Source organism: Syngnathoides biaculeatus, chromosome 13 (assembly GCF_019802595.1).
Source record: "Syngnathoides biaculeatus isolate LvHL_M chromosome 13, ASM1980259v1, whole genome shotgun sequence".
NCBI classification, from domain to species: domain Eukaryota; kingdom Metazoa; phylum Chordata; class Actinopteri; order Syngnathiformes; family Syngnathidae; genus Syngnathoides; species Syngnathoides biaculeatus.
The window spans coordinates 5,220,122-5,237,922 of record NC_084652.1 but is presented as its reverse complement, the minus strand read 5'-3'; the positions used below and the strand labels follow the sequence as shown (position 1 = coordinate 5,237,922).

Genomic DNA, 17,801 nt, shown 5'->3' with positions numbered 1-17,801 from the left:
GATGAAGTTTAAATAAAAGAATAAAAAATGGAAGCATTTCTGTTTATGTATATATATATATATATATATATATATATATATATAATATATATATATATATATAGTATATAGCACAATACACTCGGAAGGTTTCTGAGAAATATTGTAAAACAATTATATATTTTATCCATAAATCCATCCATACATTTTCTTAGTCGCTTATCCTCACAAGGGTCTGGGGACATAAATAAATCAACTGATTAAATTTGAATGAATAAGGATCTCATTTGTCACCATTATATACAATTCTCCCCTTCTTGTGTAAAAGGCACGTTTGGATTTGGATTTCGGCTCCCCCGTTCACGGAGATTTCATCATCATCATCGTCATCATTAAGCGAAACTCATCCTTGCGGACTCAGGGACGTGCGCGTGAAAAGTATGGAAAAGTGCTTTTCGCAGAGTGGCGTCGCCCAGGAAACGCTGCATCCTTTCTCTTTGGTGAATAGAAGCGGCGCTGGATTGTTGAGGCTGAAGGAGGCTGCTTTGCAAGTCTGCTCGGTGGCCATAAAAATGGAGAAAACAGTCACAGCGCGCAGATTTATTGTCGCAAATATGGCACAGTCATATTGATACAGCAATCAGGACAATCAATCAAAACATAGTTACAATCCATCCTGTAATATGTCACAATATGAAATACTTTGTGCGGGATCAATGCTTTCGTATCACATTACATCACAAAGCAATAGAAATATATCGATATTGTCATAATAGCTCATTTCCAATGTGTTGAGACTCCAGCAATCATCAAGTGATTTTTTTTTCCAGTCTCCTCACCAGTTCAGCCTCCAAATATGAAATTAATTCACATGCAAAACATTTCCGTCTCAAACTATCTGAAGTCCAGTTTGGCAAAAAAAAAAAAAAAAAAACGCACAAGATGCAGCAAAAACAGACACGGACTTTGTAAAACCGGACGGGGGGGGGGGGGTGCACCTATACCCGCGGGGCCAAAACCGCGTTTAAAATAATAACATTCGCACAACACATGTTCACAATGGAATTTTTTTGTTGGAGGGTGGAATCATATCTTTGGCACATCGAGGAGCGAATGAGTCGTACGGAGCGGTAGCGCCATTGCAAAATGAATATGCATGGTTTAAAAACGGTTTCACTATTTATTCATCTATTATTTATTCTTATAACAATAAATTATTAATTATAATTAATTACTATTATATATTTATTAATGTATATTTCACTATTCTAGTCTTCTTTAATTTTTTTTTGGAACCCCCTTTCCAAAAGTATATATATTTTTTTTTAATCACGCTTGGGACCACAAATGCTATCCGGCGATAATCGAAAAAATATATCATCGTGTATTTCCTCAGATAGCGAAACAGGAAATACATTTACTCGAAAAGAGACTTATATTGTCAAACACACACACACGGACACACAAAAACATACAAATACTTGACATCACAATGTAACATAAATGTCAGCTTTACAGATGCCATGTCTGCCCTGCGTGTGTGTCGCAGGAAAGCGTCACATGGTGCTTTTAGGCGCCCGAGTAAAGCTAATTACATCCACCACATTATACTTTTTTAATTGCTTTTAGTTGCATTTTAATATCCTCAATTGGATGACGCACTATTACAGTTGAAGAAAATAAGTATTTGAACACCCTACTATTTTGCAAGTTCTCACACTTAGAAATCACGGAGGGGTCTGAAAGTTTTATCGTAGGCGCATCTCCAGAAATCACATTTTTTTAACAATTTATTTGTGTAATACGACAAAAATTTCAGACCCCTCCAAGAGTTCTAAGTGGGAGAACTTGCAATATTGCAGGGTGTTCAATTACTTATTTTCTTCACTGTGTGTGAGTCCACGAATTGACAAAGTGTGATAAAATCCATCCATCCATCCATTTTCTTAGCCGCTTATCCTCACGAGGGTCGAGGGAGTGCCGGAGCCTATCCTAGCGGTCCACGGGCAAGAGGCGGGGCACACCCTGAACTGGTTGGCAACCAATCGCAGGGCACATGGAGACAAACAGCCGCTCTCACAATCACACCTTGGGACAATTTAAAGTGTCCAATTAATAACGTCGTGTGTTTTTGGGAGGTGGACATGCCCGGAGGAAACCCACACGGGCACAGGGAGAATATGCAAATTCCACACAGGCGGGACCGGGATCAAACCTGGGTCCTCAGAACTGTGAGGCCAACGCTTTATCAGCTGCTCCACCGTGCCACCTGTGATAAAATCATAACTTAAAACATGAGTCCATGTCACTAGCAGACCACCATCCTGACATCACAAGAGGACCAACAGAGGTGATATCACAAGTTGTGGATCACCATGGTGACATCGTCACTATGGTGACGTCCTGAGCGGACCACCATTGCTGGCTTACTGCGTCACCACGGTGACCATTAGTGACATCACCGGCGTGGTTGACATCAGAAATTGTGGACCACCACGTTGACTTTACCACCGTGATGTCATCACAAGTGGGCCACCGTATCGCGGGATGCGGCCCACCGTGGCGCCATCACAATCGGTCGGCCAAAACGGCGACTTGGTGCAAAAGGGACGTTTGGGGGGCCGCCATAGTGACTTCACGTGGCGCGGACCCCCACCGTGACGCTCAGACGGCGGTGGTGACTTGCGTCAAGCACAAGTCGTTGGAGTCCTCCGGTCCCTGCGTGGAGGACGCGTCCACGGCTAGTCATACGGGCCTAGCCTGCCCGGGGTCCCCGCGGTTGTCGGCGGTGCACGTGTGGTCCCGGAGGGTGCTCCGGACCCGGCTGGCGCCCTGGCAATCCCTCCCGGCGCCGGGCCGGCAGAAATCCCAGAAGCACCTCTTGAAGTTCTCGTCCAGGAACGCGTACAGGATGGGGTTGAGGCTGCTGTTGGTGTAGCCCAGCGCCACGCAGAAGAAGTAAGCGGCCGTGACCGGCGTGGTCTCGGGCACGTGGGGCGACAGGGCCTTGACCAGGATGAAGATGTGGATGGGGGTCCAGCACACCACGAAGACCGCCACCACCACCAGGACCAGGCGGGCGATGCGCCGCAAGTTGCGGTCCTTCTCGCGCGAGCCGGACAGCAGCCGGACGTTCTTGAGGCGCAGGATCATCAGCGTGTAGCAGACGCTGATGATGATGACGGGCACCACGAAGGCGAAGATGAACACGCAGATCTTCATCAGCGTGTCCCAGTAAGTGTACGGGTCCGGGAACTGAAGAGCGCATTCCGTGGTCCCTGGTGGGCGGAAAGAAAAAGAACGCGTACTCTACTTAGCACGTCGCTCTACATTTCCAGAGAATTTTGTAACTACCGTAATTTCCTGCCTACAAGCCGCGACTTTTTTCACACGCTTTCAACACTGCGGTTTATGCGGCGATGCGGCTAATTTGTGCATTTATTTTTTTTTTGCTCACGGCCGTAAGGGGGCGCTCAAGCGAAGTGTTAGCGCTGCGCTAGCGTGTTACTGCCGTGTCTCAGTGATTTTTACCAGTATGTTTTTTTTTTTACCGGCCGTGTTAACGCGGTGCTAGTGTTAGCGCGGTGCTAGTGTTAGCGCGGTGCTAGCGTTAGCGTCACACTCTCTGTGAACTGTCTTTCTTTGTGATGCCTCGGTTCTCAATAAAAATATTAGAATTGAAAAAAAAAAACATACTGTGAGAAAAAAATACCATCTATATTCTGAAAAAAAAAAAAAAACAGAAATTGAGAAAGGAGACATGACATCAATAATCCACTGTGTTCTTTCAATTTTCCATAATACAGTCCCACCGGTGCCCTGCGATTGGCTGGCAACCAGTTCAGGGTGTACCCCGCCTCCTGCCCGTTGACAGCTGGGATAGGCTCCAGTGCTCCCCGCGACCCTCGTGAGGATAAGCGGCAAAGAAAATGGATGGATGGACATTCCCACTAAATACACTAATGACTTGGTTCTCGACCACAATCCGCTCCAGAAAACGGTTCGAGAAGTGATTTGATCTAAAACCGAATCGATGTTCCCAATTACAATGAATGGAAAAAGAAATAATGCGTTCCAAGCCTAAAAAATTCTGCCTTTTTATAGCATTTTTTTAGCTTTTCCTGATAATAAACTGCATTGTAGAAACACATGTATAGTTTAAATACTTGATATGATAAAATGATTTAAGAAATTTCTTTTTTGTTTAAAATGTATGCTTTAGTAGTAGAGTACGCTCGGCTGGGAGCGCATTGCCAGATCTGTAGCGACTCGGCCCCCAGCCTTGTCAACTTTTTCATGAACAAAACTGCAAAATACCTTTAAACAAGCAAATTGTCTTCTTGATTGGGGATTAATAATCGATAAGAAGAAAAACAACAGTCACTACCGGGATACGTCTGTACACAGAGGGTGCGTTATGTCATTTCCAGGTTTTTTTTTTTTTCTTGGGGGGGGGGGGGGGGGAACACGTGAATTGACAATAACGCGTCGTGGGTGGTTCAGCTGCTTGCGCCGCGCGCAATATGTTATTTCCGGGTTTTGTGGGGGGCCTTTTAGTACCGATTTTCATTCGCAAAAAAATCTCGAAATTTTCGTTCGAAAACGGGGACATTCGAGAACCGAGGCTTTACCAGGTGCGCGCCGTAGGCCGGGAACGACTGTAATCCTCCGGTGCAAAACGCGCGTCGCCACATTCTGGGAGCTTCGGGAGCGCCTACCGTTGTTGGTCTTGGTGCCGCCCAGGATCATGGCGGGCACGCCGGCGGCGGACGACAGCCCCCAGATCAGCACGTTGATGACCTTGGCCTTGACGGGCGTGCGGAAGTCCAGCGCCTTGACGGGGTGGCAGACGGCCACGTAGCGGTCCACGCTCATCATGGTGAGCGTGAAGATGCTGGTGAACATGTTGTAGTAGTCGATGGAGATGAAGACCTTGCAGGCCACCTGGCCGAAGGGCCACGAGCTCAGCAGGTAGTCGGTGCTCTGGAAGGGCATCGTGCTGGTCACCAGCGCGTCCGCCACCGCCAGGTTCAGGATGTAGATGTTGGTGGCTGTCTTCATCTTCGTGTACCTGACCACAACAACAAAAAGAAACACGGCCCCCGCGGTGAGAGAGAGCGCTTGAGTAAATAAATAAATAATGCCTTGCGGGGACCCGCGAGGGGGAGACGTGCGCCCTCGAGGGAGGGGGCGGGGCTTGAAAGGCCCAAAGGGAGCTGTTGGCTTCAAAAGGTGTGGTGGGCATTTTTTGACATGTTTTTTTTTCTTTTCTTCTCATCCTCCTTCCTCTTTTTACTTTTCATTTCTTCTCAGCTGTCCATCTGTCTTTACTCCCCCCATCAAACATCTCATTCTTTCCCTCTCTTTTGGTGCTGTCTTTCATCTCTTCTTTTTTTATCTGGCCTCTGACATCCTTTCTTTTCAAGTCATTCTTTCTCAATCGAGCCTTTGTCCTTTCAATGTTTTTTCTCTTTCCTTTTTCCAAGCATCACACTTTATCTATCTATCTATCTATCTATCTATACCTGTCTCTCTCTCTCTCTCTCTCTCTCTATCTCATTCTTTCCCTCCCCATTCCTGCCTCATACCTTTCAAAATCCCCCCTTCCACCCCCCCCTTCTCCCTTCCCAGCCTTCTAACTTTTCTATCCAAGTCTGACAGGCCCAATTAAGCATTTGGGAATATTTACGTTTGTCATTATGTTTATATTCTCATCACACAAAACGTGCGTCACAATATTTCAATTCAGGGCAGGATCTCCTTTCAACGTGCCCTTCGGTACCATCGCATTAATTTTTGCTTGTTTTGTTTTTGCTTTCTCCTGGGCCAGTTATTAATGAGTTTACTTCCCATTTGAAAGTCGGGCGCTTTCAATCTCCACTTTTACTCTCGATGTCCTTGGCGGAGGTGCGAGCGCCATCGCGGCCGAAGAAACTTTTGTTGTTTATTTATTCGAGTAGTTGAACGCATCCCCGTGTGAGTAAATTTGTGTAATTGGCCACATTTTATAGAAGGAATTTGTTTAGTGCTGACTCAGTCGAGTACTGTGGCACAAAATAAATCCAAAATAAAAGTCCATCCTTGAGTCGACGACGCAGATTTAAACCCCACTGCTTCCACAAGCATCAGTATTTTTTTTAATCTTTTTTTTTTGGTTTAGGATTTTTCTTGCATCCTTGACTTTTCTGTCTTCATTTCTTTCTTTCCACACATCGTTGTCAGTTTTCCCAATCGCTCAAACTCATTTAAGATGCTACAAGAGCGACACCTAGCGGTGAGAAATAAATGACACCCTATTCATTCACCTTGAATTTGAATAGCAAACTTTTTTTTTTTGCATCTCAAAAGTGAGCCAAAGCATTCCAAACTTATGAACAAAGCCCGAATATACTTTTTTTTTTTTTTTAAATCACTTTTACTTGGCATGCATAAAAATCCCCCAAATAAACTCAACAATCAACTGACCTGATGATGACGTACATGACCAGGCAGTTGCCCACCAGCCCCACCACAAACACCAGCGAGTACACGGCCACGATCACGGGGATGATGGGCGACATGGCCTCGGCCTCCCACGTGCCGTTGAGGGCGTCCGAGGCCGAAGACGAGGCGGCGGAGGTCGGCCAGGTGCAACCCGCCTCGCCGGCCTCGCCGGCCTCGCCATCCCGGTCCCAGGGACACCGGTCCCCGGCCCCGCCCTCTCGTTGGATGTGGACCACGCCGGTCTCCATGGACATGCGCACTCGATCACCCCCCTCTTGTGTTCTTCCTTTCACCACAATAAAAGCGCACATTTCATTTGAACATTTTTTTTTTACCACAATAAAAGCACCACAGGTGATCTTTAAATGATACCAAAAATAAATACACAAATAAAACTGTTACCCACATTAGCTTTGGGATCGAGTTTCTGTCGTAATTAAAAACAATCTGAGGGGAGAATATAGGCAAAACTTGATATTAATCTAAATATCACGTGAATATAATCCAATTGGATACATAATTCGAGATCAATAAAAGGCTAAATAATTTTGTAATTGACGTTTTATGTCAGTGAAGAGACAAAAAAAACAAAAGCAAAAATACTGAGTTTAAAGGTTGGTATTGACTGGTTTAATGAATATTTTGTGCCATTAAAAAATGGAAAAATAGTCTTCGTCATTTTTATCGGAAATAAAGACATTTTGGTGATATAACCACATCTTAATTGACATCTCAATTGGGGGGTGGGTGTCATAAGATTTCACAGACATCCCTGCAATAATGATTTAAAGACATTTCGTGACAGGTTTGTTCAAATAAAAGCAAAAGTAACGAGTTATGAATATCGTTTTTTTCCGATATGAAACGACTTTATACAGGCATTGTGTGGCAGCCGAGACAATTTGAGCTCCCGTGAAATCTTCGTCTCCATATTCAGATTAACCGGCTGGTTAAGCACATTATGACGAGCGCTCAAAAGCTATTTTATCGACAAAAAAAATATATATAAATATTTTTAGACAAACATGGGGTTTTGAGGTGTTTTCTGTAAGCAAAAATAATATTTGTGGACGATTTTGCAATATCTCGTTTTTTTAAAAAACGCATTTATGTGACGGATTAAACCTTTCATGAGAATGTATGCAAGATAATAAGGATTATATACATTTTGGTGACAATAAAAGCAACAACAACAACAAAAAAATGCACAGAAAGACATCAAGTCACAGTAGAGTATCAACAGCGTACCTTCGTCCCGCGGGTTCCCACCCCAAAAAAAAGTTGTTCCAAATTTCACAAAGCTGTCCGGGAGTGATTTAGCACGCCGATGAAATAATTATGAATAATATCGAAGCGTATTGCTACTGTGTAGAAGGAGAAGAAGAAGCAGATGGAATGAACGCGGCTGTTCCAGCCCAGCAAGCTGTTTGCTCATCCTCTAATGACGTCATCGCCGACTTGGCAACAACACACCTTTACATATTTTATTTCTACAATATTTTACGGAGGTGCCCATTGTTGATTTTAATACCTCCAGCAAAGCTAATTGAAAAATAAGTCAAATAAGAGAACATTTTACTCTGCAGCTCTCAAAAATCCAAAATCAAAAGTCTGCACTCTTAGAGAGCAAAGGTGAGAAAATATGTATTTATGTACAAAGTGGTTGGGATTATGTGGCTTCGAGTTGTGTGCATGTATGGTTTCAATAAATATTTACAATGTTTTACATTTGTGGGTGATCATAAGCGCCCATTATAAGGTGCTTAGCGGCGCGGAAATAATGTTTTGTGGAATTGGAAAAGCTGTCGGAGATATGTCGCGCTTTTATTGATGGAATGAACAGTGGGGAGGGGAAGAAAAAAAACAGCCGAGGACGCTTGGTGTACTGGACACAATATTGCGCAAACTGCTACTTCTGACATTGTTTTGCCCGCAGGCCACAGAAACGTAGCAAAGCACAATAAATAAGGAATGAAACCGCGACACATTTATAGAGCAAAACAATAATATCACCGCTGTTGACTTAGTACAAGTTCTGCCTTCCTGTTATTGGATAATAGAAAATGACAAAAAACACACTACTGTACTTTCAAGACTGTTTGCTTCTTGTTAGCAGCGGCTGCTATATAATATTAATAAAGACTGGCTCACCATTATCACACTTAGCTGTGTTATAGATTTCCTAGAAACAGTGTGCCATTTTTGTTTTTTTGCGTATAAGGGACATGCCTAAAACTAAAAATATACACGTGGTTACAGCAACAGATGCTAATGCTAGCGGACAACATCCGGTAGTTTTTTCAGCTAGTTTTTCCTCATCAGCAATCGTAGTGCACTCTGATTTCGTTGTCAATTTCATTTTTACGGGCATGACTAAAACTAAAAATACTCTTTGGTGCTACAATGACACTTAGCTGCTGATACTAGCAACTAACGTGTGCTAGCGTTCACAAGCAGCGGGCGTAGTGTCGAGTTCTTTTTGTTGCTTTCTCATTTTTATGGACGTGACTAAAAATACAGTTTAAAATGCATTTGCTAGCAGCTAATGTCACCTAGCTATCATTAGCGGCGAGTGTTAGCGGCTAACTATTGTCAAAGTCGCAGTGGATTTTCTGTCATGTAGTAAAACAAAACGAACAAAAGAATACAATCCAATGTTTAAGTGTATTATGCACAAATAGTAGCTGATGTTAGCATCTGTTATTTGAAGCTAATCATCATCGCAATGTAATTTTATAGCTGAATACATGCCGTCCGACATCAGACGCTAGCAGTAGCAGCTAACTGTCTTGCGGAAGATTCTTTCGGACCTTTGCTTGATAAACAGTAAAATACAAATAATGTTCAAATGCTCAGCAATATTAATGAATCATTCAGAAGGTTAATTAGTGTCATTCTGCCCTCAACAGCAGCTTTGATGGCGTTCATCACCGATAAATAAAAACTCTTGTGATGGATTCACGCTCGTTATACAACACTTTGTTCGCGCTTCATCTCTGTGATGGATCAAAAGGATAAAAGGAGGCGACTTTTTTTTTTTAACGAATAGCATCGTGATTAAGACGTCAAGTTTGTGTTCATTGAAGTGACAACAAAGACTCGCAAATTAATAAATTCCGTGTACATCACACAGCATGGCCTATAAAGATGACAATGTGACAATCATAACAGTAAATCACTTTTTTAACATATGAATATCATTTTGTGTGTGTAATTTTACATTGGAATACTTAAATAATGTATATATACAGGGCGGCACGGTGAATCACCTGGTAAAGCGTTGGCCTCATAGTTCTGAGGATCTGGGTTCAATCCCGGACTCGCCTGTGTGGAGTTTGCATGTTCTCCCCATGCCTGCGTGTTTTCTCTCCGGGCACTCCGGTTTCCTCCCACGTCCCAAAAACATGCAACATTAATTGGACACCCTAAATTGTCCATAGGTGTGATTGTGAGTGCGGCTGTTGTTTGTCTCCCTGTGCCCTGCGATTGGCTGGCGACCAGTTCAGGGTGTACCCCGCCTCCTGCCCGTTGGCAGCTGGGATAGGCTCCAGCACTGCGGAACCGTTGTGAGGATAAGTGGCTAAGAAAACGAATGGATGCATATATATATATATATATATATATATATATATATATATACACACACACACACACACACACACACGTGTCTGTTATAATTGTATACATTTTCTACATACAAATGTTCAGTATGTCACATTTTAAAAGGGTACTTGTTTTTTTTTTCAAATCATTTCTGAAATATGCATGTCGCATAGTTTTTCTTTTCCCATTCAACAGAAAACGATATTCACGACACTCGAAACCCAAACGCGCCCAAAACAAACATTGACTCTAATATGAGAAGGCTTCCCTCATGCGTGAAAATCCTCACCTGAAACAGCCCTAATGGACACAACCTTGGGACTGTCATGGAAAAACAATAAAAACATGCAGCTGGTTCCACGTGACCCTGACCACCCAACGCAGGCACCATTAGAAAAAAAGTGCACGGCGGGGGCAGGTGGGGGTTGGCACGCCATCTGTTTGAGGGACCAGAGTTCGCCACTGTAAATAGCACTCGAAAAGCAAAGTGGCAGTCGGGATCTGTGATGCGCGCTACAATATTGACACACTCTCAGTGTGTGTGTGTGTGTGTGTGTGTGTGGGGGGGGGGGGGGGGTTACACTTTTCACACACCAACGCATAAAGGATGAAGGCCGCAACGAGGATTTGTTCCGTTCGTGTGATGCTGAAGGCTGCCAAGATGGCCGCCACGAGGATCCGCAAGCGTACGCGACGTGGACGATATCGATGACGCAACAACAACAAAAAGCAGCGAAGGGAGTTGCAAGTCAGTTCAAATAGTGCGTTCATTTACTTAATAAAGGGGAAATCCAGTGCTTTGCATGAAAAATGTATCCAATAGGTCACGTAATATGTACTTTATTTTGACAACGTGATGTTAAATCCTCTCTCATTTAATAGTGTTTTGAGAAGATTCTTCAATTGCGAATTTTCAGGGGCGCCGTCATTTTCGCGAGTCACGTGACCTTCGTGGGCGCATGTGACGTTCCAAACGCTCAATTACATGGGACAGCATTTATGCCCAGCGCTGATTTCTTGTATTTATCCTCATCTGAAGAAGAAATCGCAGTATCGGTGGATCGGGAAGACGGAGGAATACTTCCATACAGATTTGAACCTGTGGCTGTAAATAAAGTTGAATTTTCAGATGATTCTTCGGGCGGAATGACGCGCAGTCTAACTAGTCGGAGGCCTTCGCGCGATATAAGTGCGTAAACTAAGGCCCCCGGAGCTCTGGGCCGGCAGCTGCGGGTGGTTCTTCGGACGGGAATGACGCAGAAGTCTGACGAGCGACTTTAGCCAAGCTTTGGCGTCCGGGGAGGCTGTTAGCCGAGCTTCGGCGTCAGGGGAAGCCGTTAGCCAAGCTCGGCGGCCGAGGGAGGCTGTTAGCTGAGCTTTGGCGTCCGGGGACGCCGTTAGCCGACCTTTGGGGAGTGAGCTAACGGCTATTTCTGCTATTTCTTCATCAGATGAGGATAAATCCGAGAAAAGAGCGCTGGGAATAACGCTGTCCCATGTAATCGAGCGTTTGGAACAGCACACGGCACGTAACACGTCACATCCGCCCACGTAGGTCATGTGACTCGCAAAAATGGCAGCGCCCCTGAAAATTCGTAACTATCGATAAAAATCTCATCAAAACACTTAAATGAGAGAGGATTTGACATCACATTATCAAAATAGGGTACATATTTACATGACCTATTGGATACATTGTTAATGCAAACCACTGGAATTCCCCTTTAAGTGCAGTCAATTGACCCCTCCGTACAGGGCACTTAACGACGCCTCCTGAAGTGACGTCACGTCACGTGCGCTGACATAAGACAAACAATTCGTAAAAAATGGCAAATACAATACAATGCATTGTTAGACGTGCAAACGCCATGCTTCTGATTTCATTCAAATCAACGATATATTATAAATTCTAAATACAATACATTCTTAACTGAGAGAGACGCCATGCTTCTGATTTCATTCAATCATTCACACGGAGCAATGTTATGCTAGCGGAGAACGTCTCATTCATTTATACGAGGCGTGTATTAAAAATCAAATTTAGGGCATATCTTCGTGCAAACACAGTCTGGTTAAGCTTCGGCCGCGAGCCGGCAAGAAACCGACACGTTTGTGCAGTCCGATCATCGCTAAATATCGCTCAACAAACAATAAGTGTGTCAATCGTTCACACGTAGTGGTGTTATGCTAGCGGAGAACGTCTCATTAATTTATAAGAGACATGTATTGAAAATCAAATATAGGGCATACCTTCGTGCAAACATATGTGTTCCGGTTGATATTTGATGGATTTAGTTGATGATGCGGTCTTCCACAAAGTTTGATCCATCGAAGGCATTTTTCGTACTGGGTCTTCGGTTTTGGAAAGGGTACGAATCGAACTCCACCAACTAGCCTTTCAGGATACCTGTCGTCACTATTACAAAGTCCGTGACTACACCTCTTAACCATATTTTTTGTTAAATAACCCAAATACGCAATAAAACGCTAACAAAACCTATACTGGACCATGCAATGTTGTCTGAGAAAATGGCGGGAGCAAAAACGGGCTTTGGTTTATGCAGATCTGGCCTCTGATTGGTCAGTGACGCGGATTGCGCAATATCCACGGAGGGGTCAATTAGGGATGAGGCTGCTAGTTTATGGAAGTAAATTTGTGCCACCAGGATTTGAATTTGAAATGTAACATGTATTAAAAATGTCATGACTTTCCATTTCAAATCCAGTTTTCTGTGGCATTTCAATTCATATCCTAGTGGCACTAATTTACTCCCATACTAGTGTCTACGTAATTTTACAGGTACGTTACTTTTTATAAATCACGATGAAGCTGTGCGGCCATCGACACACTCAGACGAATCTGTGAAAAATCAAAGACAATCCAGATTAATTTAGGATATTGATAAAGCAACGCAGGCGTCGGCATAGTCAGTTGAGTCTGTCATAAATCTAAGTCCAAGATGGATAAAAACGGGCTGTGGCTAAAACTTGGAGGCTGTCCATAGAGTCAGTTGAATCTGTGGAAAAATAAAAAAAAGAAGCTGGATAAAAGCAAGATTTGGATAAAGCGATGCGGCCATCAATAATTGGATCTGCCAAAAATAACATAAAACTAATCAACAGCCGCAACTTTGTCACCGCCAAGGAAGGCTTTCTACTGGTATTTTGATTACTGCTACGTTGGTGTTTGCGTTTACCAAAATGCTAACGTTGTGCCAGCTAAGCTAATGTCGCTAGCTGCCGATTCTATTCTTGACAGTAAGAAAAAAAAGTGAAACTTTTCAATGTCCTCTCAACTGGTGTGAACTCCACATTTTTCCTTTCAAAATACAATTTGTGAGATTTTACTTCTTCTCAGGTGACCTTCAAAATACAAAATCACCGCTTTTGAATATTAGATTCTTTACCCACACACGCACAACTTCCATCTCGTGGTTTTTGTCATTCCACTCCAGCGCTAACCTTTCCCAAACACGTTCTCTCTCATTACGACTTGAGAAACAACTTTTTGCGTTTGAAGTGACATTTACAAGTGGGACTTAATGAACGACGTGGAAAATGAAATAATCCTCCATCAGCGCGCGTATAATTAATCGCCTCGTTTTTTTTTTCAACGCTAAGTCTCGGCATCCATCTTGTCGGCAGTCTTGCGATTGAGGTGGGAATGCGATGTTTTGTTTTTTTGGTTTGCTGCATGTAATGAAGGCGTTACCGACAGGAAATAATGCAACTAGAAATTATCAAAGATTTTCTTTTTACAACTAGTCACATAGTCATACTCTTCTTCAGGTTTTATCTGGATTAGGTTTGATTGGTGAAATGTATGAGGGCAGCAGAACAGCGGTGAGATGTGCTGTAGGTGTTTCAAAGTAATTTAAGGTGGAGGTGGGAGTGCAACAGGGTTCCGCGCTGAGCCCCTTCCTGTTTGCGGTAGTAACGGATCGGCTGACAGATGAGATTAGACTGGAATCCCTTTGGACTATGATGTTCGCAGATGATATTGTGATCTGCAGTGAAAGCAGGGAATAGGTGGCGGAACAATTAGAAAGATGGAGGCACGCACTGGAAAGGAGAAGAATGAAGATTAGCCAAAGTAAAACAGAATATATGAGCGTGAATGAGAGAGGGGGAGGGGGAAGACTGAAGCTTCAGGGAGAAGAGATGGCGAGTGTGGGCGACTTCAAATACTTGGGGTCAACAATCTAGAGCAATGGTGAGTCGTGTAAAGAGGTGAAGAAACTGGTCCAAGCGGGGTGGAACAGTTGGTGGAAGGTGTCTGGTGTTCTATGTGACAGTAGAGTCTCCGCTAGGATGAAGGGAAAAGTTTATAAAACAGCGGTGAGGCCGGCCATGATGTACGGATTAGAGACGGTGGTACTGAAGAAACAACAGGAAGCAGACCTGGAGGTGGCAGAAATGAAGATGTTGAGGTTCTCGCTTGGTGTGATTGGATAGGATTAGAAATTAGCTAATTCGAGGCTGTTGGATGTTTTGGAGACAAGGCCCGAGAGAGCAGCCTTTGATGGTTTGGACATGTCCAGAGGCGAGAGAGTATACTCATATTGGTCGAAGGGTGCTGAGGATGGAGCTGCCAGGTAAAAGAGCGAGAGAGAGAAAGACCAAAGAAAAGGTGGATGGATGTGGTGAGGGAGGACATGAAGACTGTGGGTGTTATTGAGGAGGATGCACAAGATGGAAAAAGATGACACGTCGTGGTGACCCCTAATGGGACAAGCCGAAAGGAAAAGAAGTTTTGATTGGTGAAAGATTCAACTGACTGCAGAGGTAGCCGCATAGCTTTACCCACCGCCTGCATTCTTGCGTTTTGGATCCCCCCCCCCCCCCCCAAATTCAACCACGTACAATTGCTCAGCCTTCGCATTGTGCCTCCAGTACGACGCGAGAACTTCACAACCTTTATCGCGCCGCACTCTCTTACTTGAAAGGCAATCGAACGCGCCGTAACCCGACGGGAAATTTGCTTTCATCTTGTGAGATGGCACCTCCTGTCGCTGTAGCAACGGATCAACTGCGGAAAATGAAAACGCGAGAGGCGCTCACAAGTGGCCCACTTAATCAACTTTATGAAGGGGACAGCACATACATTCTTTGGCGGGCAAGATTTAAATAACTTTTGTACATTTAATCACGGACGTCGCACTTCACAACACGAGAGGTTAATTAGGAACGATCACTTGCATCACTTTATGAGTCATTAAATAGAGAGAGCGCACACACGCACACACAAACGGTGTCCAGTTCAGCTTCGAGCCGCCACAGCCGGAGCTTGTTGCTGGTCGCTGGACTGCAGCTGCCTGCCCAGGTACTCCCTGAGAAACAAGCCGTCACACGAATTAGCAATCACAATTAATGCAACAACTTCAATTTCATTCTGCATTTTCAAAAGGGGTTAGCGTAGCACGCTAACCACCACGTTACATTCGGCTTGACGTTGCATGCATGAGAAAATGTTTGCACTCTTTAAAATCCAGCAAAATGCCAGAATTGCTATTTGAGGCTGAATCACAGTATTTTCACATAACTTCAAAAAATATAATAATCTGCGGAACCTCCATTTGCAGGAAAAATACACCAACCAAAGTGGTTGGGTTAGCGCAGGGGTGTCAAACGGGCCGTTATGAATGCAAAACCATGAAAATCTTTCACCTCGTCACATTCACAGATGAAATTTATGAGCTAGTTTTGTAATCACAAATTAAGGGTCATGCATTTTTGAATTATTGCTGTTATTTGGGGACAGAATTTTGATTCCAATACCTCAATGTTATCATTTATGATATGAAAATTAGAAACTTTAATAATAGAGTTTTTTTTTTTTTTAATCATGGAAGTTGCTCCTCATAATTTGGCTTCGTGGGCCACATAAAATCATGCGGCGTTCCAGATTTGGCCCCCGGACCCCGAGTTTGACAGTTTCTGGCTTAGTGCCTCAGGAAATAATGCTAACAGCTAACTTTTGCAACGCTAAGACTATTAATGATCTTTCTTTGCAGTTGTTTACTTTCACTAGAATTTGATCAGAATCAACAATGTAAAGAGTTGAGGATTATGAACTATTCATAAAAGCGCTACGTTGTGCATTTTAACATGAACATTTTGGCAATGCCGTACATTTCGGATTTTGACCAAGATCGGCGCAAAAAAACAAATACATAAAAGTTGCACGACAGATTACCAAGGAAGAAAGTTATCTTCAATCATACTGATCGTATGAAAGTTACAAAATGTTACTCAGAACATTGGTTCTTAAACGCTGTACATCAAGTACCACCCTTCAAATGTACTTAATTTTTCAAGCGCCACCATCATGACAACAACAGTAAAATAAGAATAACATAATAATGTTCATAATAAACGAGGCAGTGGTTATTCCTAAAAACAAAATTTTTGTTAACCACTGTATGTAACATTATGGACAGTTTGAACATTAACACTTGTTTGAATAAATAATGATTCCTTTAAAAAAAGCATCGCACATACCTTAATTTCCGGCCTATAAGCCGCGACTTTTTTCCACATGCTTCCATCCGGTGATGCAGCTAATTTGTACATTTTTTCTAACGGCCGCAAGGGGGCACTCGAGCGGAAAAGGTAAGAGTGAGAGTAATTTATACCACTATGTTTTTTTTAACCGGCCCTGTTAGCGCGGCGGTGCTAGCGTTAAGCTCTCTGTGTACCGTCTTTCTTTGTAAATATTTTATGTTTCAATGTAGGAAATTGCGGCTTTTACACAGGTGCGGCGTATGTCTGTTCCAAATGTACTGGGTGAGGCCTATAACCAGGTGCTCTCTGTAGGCCGGGAATTTCAGTAAGTAGAAATTATATTTAAACATATTTCTATATGATTAAATGTAAATAACTTGTACTTAAGTTAAACAAGAAAACTGTGCTTAATTTATGTACTGTAGCCACATTTAAAAAAAAAAAAAAAAAAAAAAAAAAAGGTTGACTCTATGTAACATTAGGCACAATTTAAACAATTTAGCTATTCTTTTACGTTCCACTCGAGGGAGCCTGTGTATGACAGGAGACACTTGTGTCACACAACATTGCCGGTCATTATTGATGCTTTCAATAGTTCACATGGGAAACATTTCGGATGTCGTAGGTAGCGCTCTACTTTCGACAGTGAACCATTGGATCTTTAAGGCATTTCATATTTGAAAGTACTTGATTTGATACCGCCAGCGTAGTCGCTTCTGCTCTAATCAAGTATTGAATTTGAATACAATTATTTTGAAAGGTCACGGTCCTTGGTTTCCCCTCCCCGACGAGTAACATTTTGCAGGTGCCGGGCGGCTCTACGTCAATCACCTCGCGGCGACTACAAATATCAAATTTCTGGTGAGGCGCTCAAAAAAAAAAAAAAAAAAAAAAAAAAAAAGGGAGACGATGAAGGAATGTCTCTGCTCCCGAAGAGCTTTTGGCATTTATCTGCCTTCATCCCACCCCTGACACTACCGCCAAAGATGCAAAATTAGAGTATACTGAGGATAGACAAAGCCTTCACACTTCTACTTAAATGTCGGGTTTTTGGGAAAAACAAAACATAATTTTAATATTTTTTCCAACGTTAATGTGACCTACAACCTGTGGAACTCATTTAAAAATTAAACCACTGATACATTGTAGTTGCACAAGTGTACACACCCTCTTCTAACAACAGATGTGGTTATGCTCACAATTTACGAACATTGAAACTTGGGAAATCAGTA

The 17,801-nt window shown here is 43.1% G+C and overlaps 2 protein-coding genes across 3 annotated transcripts in view; both read right to left on the bottom strand.

The window, feature by feature from the left end:
- Positions 1 to 590: 590 nt before the first annotated feature.
- Positions 591 to 10,038, bottom strand: oprk1 (opioid receptor, kappa 1). Its single transcript, XM_061838653.1, has 4 exons — positions 9,732 to 10,038; positions 6,445 to 6,748; positions 4,698 to 5,050; positions 591 to 3,257 (listed from the first exon to the last, which is right to left on the bottom strand). The coding sequence occupies exons 1-4, from the start codon at positions 9,898 to 9,900 to the stop codon at positions 2,725 to 2,727; spliced, it is 1,359 nt and encodes a 452-aa protein (XP_061694637.1). The 5' UTR covers positions 9,901 to 10,038; the 3' UTR covers positions 591 to 2,724.
- Positions 10,039 to 15,121: 5,083 nt separating this feature from the next.
- Positions 15,122 to 17,801, bottom strand: part of atp6v1h (ATPase H+ transporting V1 subunit H) — a 44,933-nt gene continuing 42,253 nt past the window's right edge. For both annotated transcript variants that reach the window (XM_061838651.1, XM_061838652.1), the window contains one exon: positions 15,122 to 15,395. In XM_061838651.1, coding sequence (XP_061694635.1) covers positions 15,326 to 15,395 — 70 coding nt within the window. In that variant the 3' untranslated portion in view covers positions 15,122 to 15,325. The remainder of the gene's footprint in view (positions 15,396 to 17,801) is intronic.